The sequence below is a fragment of the Bipolaris zeicola genome, assembly GCF_000523435.1.
Source record: "Bipolaris zeicola 26-R-13 unplaced genomic scaffold scaffold_220, whole genome shotgun sequence".
NCBI classification, from domain to species: domain Eukaryota; kingdom Fungi; phylum Ascomycota; class Dothideomycetes; order Pleosporales; family Pleosporaceae; genus Bipolaris; species Bipolaris zeicola.
In genome coordinates, this window is record NW_006912269.1 from 29,443 (window position 1) to 41,052 (window position 11,610).

Genomic DNA, 11,610 nt, shown 5'->3' on the forward strand with positions numbered 1-11,610 from the left:
GACAAAATACAAAAGAGAAATTGGTGTTCACATTCGGACACTCAGCGCCCTTTCTAGCTTCTATACCTAGTCGCGTGAAGCTACAATCACCGTTCGTCTTCAACATCTTGCTCCTGTGAATATCCACGCTGCATGCTCCAACATGTCTTCCAAGGATGACAAGAAGATCTTCAAGACACAGACAAACCGTCTGCCAGCGCCCGCTCTCTTCGTTGGCCCACCATCGCACAATGCCTCCAACACATCACTACATGAGACCCGAGCACCAGCAAAAACACCTCTAGTCCGCCAACGCTCCCTGCTCTCGCCAGACCCCAAGCGCCCTCTCCCCCCAAACACCACTAGCGATGGCGACTACCTCAGCCCCGTATCGACAAACGCCTCAGCGCCCTTCCAACGGCGCCAGCGCCAACAAAGCCAAGCAGCCGACGCAGAAGCCTCGTCGCGCGCCGAAGCAATATGGGCCGAGATGCAAAACACGCTCGAGGAAGTCGAACTCAGCGCCATCAAAGGCCCCGGCATGACCGTCTTCGGCTCCGAGCACTCGCGCGCCCTCGACGAGCTGCGCCGCGCCCAGATCGAGCTCGCGAGAGCGTGGGCCCGCTCAGAAGAAGACGAGCAGGCGCCCGAGCAGCAGAAGAAGAAGTCGCAAGATACAAAGGCTACGAATGTACAGGCGCAGAGTATGGTGAGTGGGGCTGGTGCGGGCAAGGGGGATAAATTGTTTGATCGGATTAAGCTAGAAGAGGAGACAGAGAAGGATATCGAGCTTAGCCGGAAGAGGAGGGAGGAGAATGATCGGTATTTTGAAAAGGTGAACAAGGGAGTTCAAGAGGTGGTTGTTAGGTTGGAGGAGGTGGCCAAGGCGATGAGAGGAGTTGAGAGTGAGAGTAAGGAGATTTGGGGACATGGAAGTGAAGAGGGGGTGGATTCGGATAGCATTACCACTGCGCAGAGTGTGACCTGAAAATATGGGGGAATATTTGGTACTCCTCTTTTTTTTTACATAAATCGGTCTGCTAATACGAATTAAGCAACATCTCCGCACGGCCATTTATCGCATTCAACGCCGTGAGTCGTCAAATCATGGATTAGATAGAGCGGAGCACAGGATATCGGGTACTGTAGAACCCCGAGTTTGTCCAAACGCCAGGGTCGGAGTTCCGTAGCTGTAGTCGGTACGGAATTGTCCTACGGACTTGGTGATGAAATAATATACTGGTGTAACCAATAGAGGTGAAATGATATGTCAAGATACTTGAATTAATTCGGTAATGATACATACATTATGAATACCTATCTGGGATTCCATTTCATATCGGCCGTCAGTCTAGATGTAAATATCCTCCATGCTAGATTACAAATTTTGTTCCCTTTTAGGTTTTTCACCCTGGTTCTTTTTTCATTCCTTATCCAAGCAGCTCGACTCCCTATTTAAAGTAGATATCGATAATCTGGGTTCAAATCACCCATTTCCGTCTTTTCGTATTCGGTCAATCCCACATCTCTCACACTCTTATTGCGTCTCCGGTTCGCCCAGTTACACATAACAAAGTACGCAGTGCAGCTAAGCGCGCTTAAGACTACAAAAGCAATACTGATAGAGTAGCCTTTTGTGTACTTTGGTGCATCCTTTTTGAGAAAAGAAAAGGTAGCAATGATTCCGCCGATGTTGCCTGTATGTAATGTCAGATTTGTTTTGCACAAACAAGGATCAAACGAAGAAGAAAAAGACAAAACTTACCGAAACCAACCTGCCACGCACTGCCCACAGCTCTCCTGTGATGCCCACCCAGATTCATATTGAACCAACAAACAATAACAGGCATGGCTGTATAAGCTCCCATGGCGACCAGGAAGAGAGCTGCATACTGCAAGTCGTGGTTGTTGTGCACGGAAATGAGGATAGCGAAGCCGGTGATGCAGACGCAAATGGGGAAAATGGCAAAGAGGAAGCGATGTCTGAGGCGATCGGAGAAATACGCAACAAGCATGGCAAAGCCAAAAGCAGCAGCCCAAGGAGGCACACTATGGAGCTGAGTCTGGATGGGCGAGTAGCCGTAGCCTTGGATGATGGCGGGCGAAAAGTATGCATAGCCATATGCGGGTACGATCAAGCCAAAATACATCAAGCCACCGATAAAAATCTTGGGGTCCTTGAAGACATTTGCGACGTCTCGCGCTTTGATGGGGCGCTCGCGGGCGGAGCGGCCTTGGTCGACTTGGAGGCGGTGCTTGACATAGGCGCGCTCAGGCTCCGTTAACCACTTGACTTCTTCGGGAAAATTAGGTAGCAAAAAGAAGAATGCAAACGAGACCACGACGGTTAACAGTCCCTCGAGAATAAATATCCAGCGCCATCCGCGATAACCTCGTATGTGATCCATCTTGCCAATGGCACTGGCGAGCAGTCCTCCAAAGGCCCCAGCAAGGGTAGTAGAGCTGAAGAAGAAGGAGAAGCGCTTCTGAGCCTCACTTCTTCTATACCACATTCCAATTAGATAGAAGGCGCCGGGGAACTGGTAGATTCAAAGTCAGTGTACGTCCCAGATGGATTTTGTAGATTTATCTTTACCATTCCTGCCTCGAAAACACCGAGGAAAAAGCGGGTAGTCAGCAATCCCGCGTAGTTTTGAACAAAACCTTGCAGCATAGTGACAAGTCCAAAGCCAAACATGCAGATACTCAGCCAGATGCGGGGCTTCATCTTTTTCAGCAGGATGTTGGACGGGATCTCGAAGAGGATGTACGGGACGAAGAAGATGACAAGGGCTGTGTTGTAGCGGTTGTCTCTGTTGAGGTCAAGTTCCTGGCTAAGGCCAAAGACATTGGCGTTGGCAATGTTGACTCGATCCAAAAAGGCCAGCAGGTACATGATGCACAGAAATGGGATGACATGGAGATCTATCTTGGCAATGAGTTTGGTGTCGGTGGTGGTGGGCGGACAAGTGACATGTTCAGAGTCATCGTCGTGGTTGTTGTCGTAGCGAGGAAGGGCATCATGCTTGTCCAGATCCGGGGACGACGAGTCTTCTGCAAATGGTCAGACTGCGGCTCTAGCACCAACAGATGCACATGCATAGTAGCCAAACGAGCCATGAGCCGGGCTAATAACGATCAAAAAGGGTGGCGACTCATCTGCAGAGGGACAAGCCTTGTAGATGAGGAGTGAGACGACTTGGCGCCGTGGCCATGAAACCCTGAACTTACTTTCAGTCTTGCCAAACATGGCGGTGTTTGGGCAATGTCGGACCGTGTGGCAAGCGGACGGGTTGATATGACAGAGCCTGAATGGCAGGCGACTGTACCGTGGTAGAAGCGGGAGCCGGGTTGGCGCTTGCAATGGGACTTGGGAGGCGGCGTGGGAGAAGCAATTATGTTGACAGATGAGCAGGCCGAGGTCGCTCCGTCTAGCTATCCGCCCTGCCCGCTAACCCCGCATCTCCTCTCGGGGCAGGGCGCCTGTCGCCGTATCTTATCGCCGCGGCCGCTGCTGCTTGTGCTTGTGCCTTCCCCAGCGCCAAGTCGCGGATAGCACAGGCGACGCTGCATGGCGTAACCTTTGTTGCATCCACTTGCCAGCCCATGTCCGCCCAAAGAGAGCCCTTGTCAGAGCCCCCCTCCCCCTTCACCACCGCCACGCCCAGCCCAGGCGACTTTTGCCGGGCCCGTCCACGGCGGCGCTCGAAAAAAAAACTAAGGGTCGAGCGGCGCGCGCCTCGCGTCAAAGTAAGTCATGGTCGATGCCGCCATGTGATCGCCGGCGAGGCGTCGTCGTCGTCGGCCTAATTGCGACAAAATTGGCTGAATGCTCAAGGGCCAGTGTTCCGCGGTGGTCGCACTTGATCGCGGTGTGCTTGTGCTGGTCCTGGTGCTGGTGTTGGTCGCATGCCCCTCCAGTCAGCCCACGAGGCGGCATCCAGATTGAGTGGCGGCTGTCCGTACATGTGTGCGTACATGTTCGTATACGTATGGATGTTGCATGTCCACACTGACGGTGGATGCCAGCTTCCGACAAAGAGCCCACTCGAGTGATGTCAGCCGCGCACTGCTCATGTATAGCACGGTCGAGCTTAGTAAGGAGCAGGCCAAGGTTTTGTATGCGAAGGGTCAACCTTGCTACCGGGCAAGACTGGTTCGGCAGCCGACCTCACTCGAGCCTGGGCACGCCGAAGTCTCAGCGTCGTCCACGCTCCTTTCCTGCTTCCCCAGCCCGCTGACCGCTCCACCCTCCTCTCCTCCATACTGCCGCCACGACGCCGTGAAAAAAGGACGACCCTACCCCCGGAAGACTGTCTGCCTGCCACCCGCCTCGATCCCACATCCCACCGAGCGGCTGGCCTGCTGACACGAAATGGTGAATGCCAAATATGTCGCCTTTACAGTCAACAAGCAGACGCCCTTTCTGCAGACGCCCGACCAAGCCTATGCGACAGTAATCAATTGCCGCCCGCCCGCCGGCAAGCGTGCCGCTTTTGCGCAAGAGGTGCGCTCCCACAACGTGCCCTTGGCAAAGGTCGAAGGCAGTCTGAAGCGCAAGCGGGGCGAGGACGGCAAGAGAGAGTACGACCAAGCAGCACACTCGAGCGCTTCCTATGCCAGCAATGCCATGGCTCCACTCGCAACCGCAACCGCTCGCCCCCTCCTCACCCAGCAGTGGCAACAACGCAAGCCCACCAGGTTACGGAGGGGCAAGGTCCTGTCCAAGGGTGTCGACCTCGACTGCTGGTTCATCATACTCTCCTACTCGGACCCCGCCCAGTTGCTCGAGATGCGCAGCAAAATCGCTTCATGTTACCGCTTCCTGCGCGACAACCCCATGCTCTGGAAGCATAGCAGGGTTTACTACTACGGAACCGACATGCCTGACCCTCCTCCAGGCCTGACTGAGTTCCAGTTTGCCCATCTGCGCCACGGCCATGGCTGTATGGATTGCGGTGCGCCCGTAAGTGACAACACCCGCACCGCCTACAGACTTCTCATGGCATATTTATTGACTTGACTGACCGTCGTCTAGAACACTCGCAAAACATTCTGGGCTTTTCTACGCCGCATGTGCAAGGACTGTCTAACAAACCAGGTCATCAAGGAGTACGAAGCCATGGCTCTTCTCAAAGGTCCAGACGGTGAAGACATCTCCTTCATTCGTGCTGCTCTTCCAAGTGGAATCTACGATTCTTGGGGTAATTTTGTCGGGGTTGGCCCAGCAAGCACACATGCACTCAAGACGATTTATCTAAAATCAGACGTGGACAAGCTCGTTGCCGAGTACAACCGCGAGGTGCGTGAACGGGCTCCCGACGCAAACGAGGCTCCCGCGTGGATTGCTGCATGGCTTGCTGCAAAAGCTCAGAGGATAGAAGAACGTCAAGCCTTTGCAAAGAAGATGGAGCAGTGGGAAGAGATGCAGCGGACTGCCAGGACTGCCGAGTACAGTTCAAAGAAATCTAGGCGCAAGGCCTACTTCAAGGAAAAGGCCGCCCAACTGTCGCCACCGATTGGTATCAAGGAACTCGAGGCCTGTCCGTCGTACAAACGCGCTGTGACTATACCCAAGGATCCCAACAACACTTCATGGGATCTCCTCAAGCCCAAGATTGTCAAGGAAGCAGCAGAAATCGCAGCCCGAAGAGGTCTAGAAGAGTCGCATCCGCCTACAGCATCGTCATCGGGTATCTCAACACCCACGAACAGCATGAACGGCTACCCTCATGCGCATCTCTACCTTGGTACCATTATGGGTCTGCCCCCGCCAGACCACCACCACCACATGTTTCATTGATTGCTTTTCATTTTGCATGTTTCACGCTAAGACGAGCGGCTCACGAAAGGGGGGATATACTTGGGTTAATGATTGCATTTTCGGCATTGGAGCTGGGAGTGATTTTATGTTTCTTACATGAGCATGGGCATGAGCATTTCCCTGCAAGGCGCTAGGTCAAGATTTGGGATCATCAGCGGGAGGGTCATGGCCAGCCGGAGTTATCATGTTTGATTGTTTCTTTTTTGTCAGCCCTAATATGTACGTGCGTGTGTTTGGGTTGGAGTATGTAATGGAATTGGCTTGTTACCGGACAGATTTGCCGCCTTGATACATGTGTAACCGTAAGACAGTGGGGCCCTGTGTCTAGATGGAGAGATTTGCCTGTTGTAGCAGGGCATCCACTATTTGCCGCTTGTACCGCGCTGGAGAGGGACGGCATGGGGACGGCATGTGGATGCGGCACGAGTCACGCCTCCATGGCTTAGTATGACGGCACTGTGATTGGCCAGTCAGCAGCCGTACCCAGGAACGGTGACTAACGCAGCAACGACGACAGCAAAAAACCATTGGTGTAGTAACGGCGAGACAGAGGCAGTATACTACATACACTGCAGATTGTCTGTTGAAGACAACAAGGGCATCTCGAGGCGGCTGCCGCAGAGCCTCATGCCGTTGCCCCTCGTTCCGCGCGCCTGGCCTGCGTCGATCTGTCTCGGGACGAGGTCGGAATATGCACCATGGCAGTGCCTAGTGCAAACAAGTTACAAAACCACTTGGCCCTCCTCTGCTCGACTGCCGCTGGTCTGCCTACGTGTGTAAGCTGATTTCAACCCAGAAGCCGCTCTTCGGCGAGTCGAGAAGCACAGATTAAGCTATCGGGCCTGTATCGCCGTTGCTTCAGATATCGTAATCGCAAGGGTCCAGACAGCCATGCTCTGCCACGCATGTGATTGGCCCACAGCTGTCAGAGGTGGGTCTTTTGGCGTGCCTTCCAGAAAGAAAGTCTATCGCCCTCGGGACACCGAGAAAAATACTCGTGTCTTCATAAAACCTTCACGCTCCCTTTGCTGACGTCTCTTATCATCTTACTTTCACTGGCTTTCTGCCTCTCATTTCGGCCTCTGCCTTCGTCAATTGCGCTTTCTACATACAAACAAGTTGTTTGTAGCTTATCAACACACACATATACAAACACCCACACAATGGCATCGGCCTCTCGAAGCTTCTCCCGCGCTCTGCGCACTGCTGCTCCTTCATTCCGCACCACCGCCACCCGCTCATCTGCCCGCTTCGTTGCACCCACACAAAACGCCTTCCGCAACCAACGACGCGGATACGCCTCCCAGGAAGACGGCCCTGATAAGCATGAGGGCAACCCAACCGGTCTAGCTTTTGGTGCTGGTGCTCTGCTTGTCGGCGCTGGTGCCTATGCCCTATACACATACAAGCCAGAGCTCTTTGGCCAGACCAGCACCAAGGTCTTCACTCCCAGGTTCGAGGACTACCAGAAGGTCTACGATACAATCGCCAAGAGACTGGAGGAGAACGACAACTACGATGATGGTAGCTACGGCCCTGTGCTGCTGCGTTTGGCATGGCACTGCTCGGGAACGTGAGTATACTCAATTGTACTTGATACTACTGAACTAGAGACTGACATGCTACAGCTATGACAAGTTGACGGGAACTGGTGGCTCCAACGGCGCAACCATGCGCTTTGCCCCCGAAGCTGACCACGGTGCCAATGCTGGTCTCAAGGCTGCTCGCGACTTCCTCGAGCCCGTCAAGCAAGCTTTCCCTTGGATCAGCTACTCGGACCTGTGGATTCTCGGTGGTGTTTGCGCCATCCAGGAGATGCAGGGTCCTAAGATTCCTTACCGTGCTGGCCGTACCGATCGTGATGTCGCCTTCTGCACTCCTGATGGCCGTCTGCCCGATGCCACCAAGGATAGCAGCCACATCCGCGCCATCTTTGGCCGCATGGGATTCGATGACCGTGCCATGGTCGCCCTCTCTGGCGCCCACGCCCTCGGCCGCTGCCACACCGACCGCTCCGGCTTTGACGGCCCCTGGACCTTCTCTCCCACTACCTTGACCAACGACTACTTCAAGCTGCTCCTCGAGGAGAAGTGGGCGTACAAGAAGTGGAATGGTCCCAAGCAGTTTGAGGATGTCAAGACCAAGAGCCTCATGATGCTGCCCACTGACATGGAGCTTGTTAAGGACAAGAGCTTCAAGCAGTACACCCAACTGTATGCCAAGGACAGCGATGCTTTCTTCAAGGACTTTGCCGAGGCAGTCACCACCCTGTTTGAGCTTGGAGTGCCCTTCCAGCAGCCCGAAGACCAGCGATGGGTCTTCAAGAGCTCTTTCGATTAAACTCTCTTTAAAAGGATGGCGAATTAGAGGAGGACAGAAAGATGTTTCATTCCGAGGGTTCAAGTTTTTGAACATTCAAGATATCCCATCTAGATTATTAGACGTTTTGCTTTTTACGATACACACTAGAGAGTGGGTTTAGTTGCAAGATGTATGTTCCTTTCTTTTTCTTGTCGTAGAAACATATATCGCGCTCTGTCCTGTGGTCGGTCGTATTGTTTGCAATAGATAAGAACAAGAAGAATAAAGATAAAACAAACTTTACCCCGTTTTTACCCGAACCAGGCATCTTCTGGCATGCGATGCATTGAGGTATTGGAAACGTGTCATTGCATTTACTGAGAATGACTATCTTACATGCATCTCACTCCTTCGGTAGACATGCTAGTACGGAACCTAGACAAGTAACCGATTTTTCGCACTGTACCCATCCCTTCCCTCCAACTCACTCATCTTCGCAACACACACCCGCAAGCTGCGCCATCCTCCCTTGCCAAAACGCACACTGCTCCCCTTTTTCCACCTCGAAAAAACCCATCAATCTGCTTATCTCGCGGCACCAAGTCCTGTATATCCTCTCTAAACTCAGCGTGCCGGGGGGGACATGTAGCCGTGACCTCGAAGCCGAATCGCAACGGTTCGTACTACTGGAAATGCGGAAAGGTAGTCGGGCAGCTGGCACCGTATTTGTCCCCGGTAGTAGCAGCCTGTGACGCTGCGTCTTCAATGAATGCAACATGCTTTCTTAGCGAGACTCCTCTTTTTCTTTTCCTGGAGAAAGAAGAGAAAGTTCCGCGTTCGGGTACGAACAAGGCAGAGAGGCATTCTTTGGGGCTGTCGCTTGAGAGGATGGTCTGCAGGAGTGCTCGCATGGAGTGTGGGTGAGTAGACCTTTTGGGAATATTGTTGATCTTGAGAGAGGTCTTCTAGAAGAGGTGTCGGCGATAGTCGTTACTGGCATCTACGTGATTTGGTCTTTAGTTACCAATGTAATCTATCGGGATCTTGAGTTCTACCTTTGAAAATTACACTCAGTGGATGCGTAGCTGAAGCGCGCTTTGCGTATCTTTTCTTCACCCCATGATGTGTGCTCGAGTGCGATTTGATACTGGGCAACGCTATAGCATTGTCGTCTTCTTTGGTGAGGAGGGTGCGCCCTGACGACAAGTAATAGCGCATGTACGTGTGAACATGAAATGGCACATGGAGAGCATTAGCTTACAAGGCCAACCGAAGGCACATGTTTCATAAGTCATATGTACACATTCTTGTTACAGTGATGCAAGCTATTGGATGACACTCACAATCAATACAAAACAGTATTATATAAGTAGCTCGCATGTCCTGTATTCCCTGCCGCTTTCATAAGTAAGCTTTTTAGGGCGCCTGCCCTTGTCCCTCGGCAGGAACAACCACACCCTTCTCCTCAAGCATCTTGGCAAGCGATCCATCCTGGTGCATCGTCATAAGAATATCACAGCCTCCAATAAACTCCTTGTCGACATATAGCTGTGGTATCGTCGGCCACTCTGAGTATTCCTTGATTCCTGATCCATTTGTCAGCAAGATATTTCCAGTGGCGCATTCCATGCCAATCGACATCAATCAAATAGAGCTCAACCCGAAAATATACGACCACTCCAGTTCATGCATTATGTGACTCCCTTACCTTGCCTCAGCTCCTGGTCCTCTAGTACGTTGAAAGCTGTGAATTTGTCCGGATCTACGCCCTGCATGCCCAGAATCTGGATGCTAGCTCTTGAGAAACCACATTGGGGTGTCTCAGGTGTGCCCTTCATGAACAAAACTACTGGAGATGAAGCAATGGCTCTGTCGATTGCGGAGCGGACTTCATCCGAGAGCAGTCGTACTTGGAATGGCGTGAGGAAGCGTGTGGTTGGGGAAAAGCGAGGTGCGCTTGCGTGGGTGGCGGCTCGGAAGGCCTGGTGATTGTTAGAGGCATTGAACGTGGCGGGAATTCATTCGTGGTAGGTACCGAGGGAATTGCGCGTCTTGCAAACATTTTGTGTCGTTGGTGGATGTTGACAGAAAGTTCGGTGATGGCATCACCTCCGACGTTCGCCGCACTCGAAGTTTTGGATGAGGTCAGAGCGCCAAGCCCGTTGGCATCACTAATACATGTATTCCATTCGCCCCTGCGTTTTCCACCATTTTTGGTTGTTGGTATCTATGTACTTGCGTAACGTAGATTGCTACTTTTCCATAATAAGTAACGCACATCCCTGCGTGACGCAAATCCCTCTGTGCCGCAACAATCCCAGGGTACTTCGACCTTGATAACGTATAGCTCTACACACAATTCGGTTTCCGCTACATCAAAACATAGTCATTTTCCTTAGCATTTCCTGTAGCACAGTATTTCCAGCTGCCATCAACTCAGTCTTTTACGACCAAGCTGAATATTACAAGTCTATAAAGACAAGAGCATATCGCCCCTCTATCTCGACTCACCTCAATCAGCTTCAATCTTTCTCTATCGGCCATTCTCGACCATTCATCAGTAAATCGTCGACGATCTGTAGCCTCAAGCAATCTAACAACACAACATGTCTACACGCAACTCCTCACTCCTCGTCAGCCTGTTGGCTCTCATGGCATCGGTCCCAACCATCACCGCCGCCCCACACCCTGAGCTTTCCCACCTCGACAACGTCAAAGTCTTCATTCGCGATGCAGACTACGCCTACCAGCCTTGACATGAAATGGCCAACGTCATCAAAGCGCGCGACGCCGCTCTGCCCTTGCACAAACGGGCTTACGCTAAGGTACAAGCCTGTTACACGGCACAGTGCACGGACTGTTATACAGTGTTCGACAATAGTCTGACATCCAGCTCGGCGTATATTGTCGCTATCAGCACTGTGTGTCTGATCGTTTCCGACCTTAGCGAGGCGAACATCCAATTCTGGAACAAACCAGCTTGTAACGGCAATAGAAGCGAGTTTGGGAGTTGCCCGGAAGGTACTAACTCCGTTGGGGCGCCAGGAACGAATTCAATTGGGGAGCATGTTGGATGCTGATCGGGTTCAAAGCCTTGGATGTATTAGCAAGACCGGGGGGGCTAGCGAAAAAAAAAACACTCCTATACCTATCTTGGTAATTGTTCCCTATACAACACTCATTTTCTCATGTATCTTCTCCTATATATACATATATGTATATACATGTAGCTTCCTCGGAGCAGATAAATAAATTAAACTAGGAGATTACTCTATCAATAAAAGCAATATGTGTTGGTTGCACGTCATAGGCCACAGTTAAGGGTGCCCGGAAGATGCCTGTATACCTATCAATATGAGTGGAGTCGACATAGTATTGAAAAGAGTGGAATCGCTGTGTGTCTTGAACAAGCTTGTTACAAGCAACAAGCAGAAGGATCCTCTCCCTGGGTATGACGATGAATGGTTGGGAAACCACTGGGGATCCCAACGGGCATGATCATCGCG

The 11,610-nt window shown here is 52.0% G+C and overlaps 7 protein-coding genes across 7 annotated transcripts; 4 read left to right on the forward strand and 3 right to left on the reverse strand.

Moving 5' to 3' along the window:
* Nucleotides 1-142: 142 nt before the first annotated feature.
* Nucleotides 143-967, forward strand: COCCADRAFT_29625 (uncharacterized protein; the record flags this gene model as incomplete). Its single annotated transcript, XM_007718237.1, has 1 exon — nucleotides 143-967. One exon carries the CDS (start codon nucleotides 143-145, stop codon nucleotides 965-967), a length of 825 nt encoding a protein of 274 aa, XP_007716427.1.
* Nucleotides 968-1,434: 467 nt separating this feature from the next.
* On the reverse strand, nucleotides 1,435-3,229 carry COCCADRAFT_29626 (uncharacterized protein; the record flags this gene model as incomplete). Its single annotated transcript, XM_007718238.1, has 4 exons — nucleotides 1,435-1,676; nucleotides 1,745-2,519; nucleotides 2,576-3,033; nucleotides 3,211-3,229. The coding sequence occupies 4 exons, from the start codon at nucleotides 3,227-3,229 to the stop codon at nucleotides 1,435-1,437; spliced, it is 1,494 nt and encodes a 497-aa protein (XP_007716428.1).
* A 353-nt stretch (nucleotides 3,230-3,582) lies between these two features.
* Nucleotides 3,583-3,789, forward strand: COCCADRAFT_106983 (uncharacterized protein; the record flags this gene model as incomplete). The annotated part of the gene is made up of 1 exon (XM_007718239.1): nucleotides 3,583-3,789. A coding segment is annotated over one exon (207 nt), but the record flags the coding sequence as incomplete, so codon positions are not given.
* Nucleotides 3,790-4,354: 565 nt separating this feature from the next.
* On the forward strand, nucleotides 4,355-5,782 carry COCCADRAFT_8501 (uncharacterized protein; the record flags this gene model as incomplete). The annotated part of the gene is made up of 2 exons (XM_007718225.1): nucleotides 4,355-4,945; nucleotides 5,018-5,782. 2 exons carry the CDS (start codon nucleotides 4,355-4,357, stop codon nucleotides 5,780-5,782), a joined length of 1,356 nt encoding a protein of 451 aa, XP_007716415.1.
* A 1,184-nt stretch (nucleotides 5,783-6,966) lies between these two features.
* Nucleotides 6,967-8,143, forward strand: COCCADRAFT_8502 (uncharacterized protein; the record flags this gene model as incomplete). The annotated part of the gene is made up of 2 exons (XM_007718226.1): nucleotides 6,967-7,376; nucleotides 7,432-8,143. 2 exons carry the CDS (start codon nucleotides 6,967-6,969, stop codon nucleotides 8,141-8,143), a joined length of 1,122 nt encoding a protein of 373 aa, XP_007716416.1.
* Nucleotides 8,144-8,787: 644 nt separating this feature from the next.
* COCCADRAFT_106952 (uncharacterized protein) lies at nucleotides 8,788-9,015 on the reverse strand (the record flags this gene model as incomplete). The annotated part of the gene is made up of 1 exon (XM_007718240.1): nucleotides 8,788-9,015. One exon carries the CDS (start codon nucleotides 9,013-9,015, stop codon nucleotides 8,788-8,790), a length of 228 nt encoding a protein of 75 aa, XP_007716430.1.
* Nucleotides 9,016-9,520: 505 nt separating this feature from the next.
* On the reverse strand, nucleotides 9,521-10,166 carry COCCADRAFT_106963 (uncharacterized protein; the record flags this gene model as incomplete). The annotated part of the gene is made up of 3 exons (XM_007718241.1): nucleotides 9,521-9,690; nucleotides 9,813-10,086; nucleotides 10,140-10,166. 3 exons carry the CDS (start codon nucleotides 10,164-10,166, stop codon nucleotides 9,521-9,523), a joined length of 471 nt encoding a protein of 156 aa, XP_007716431.1.
* Nucleotides 10,167-11,610: the final 1,444 nt, after the last annotated feature.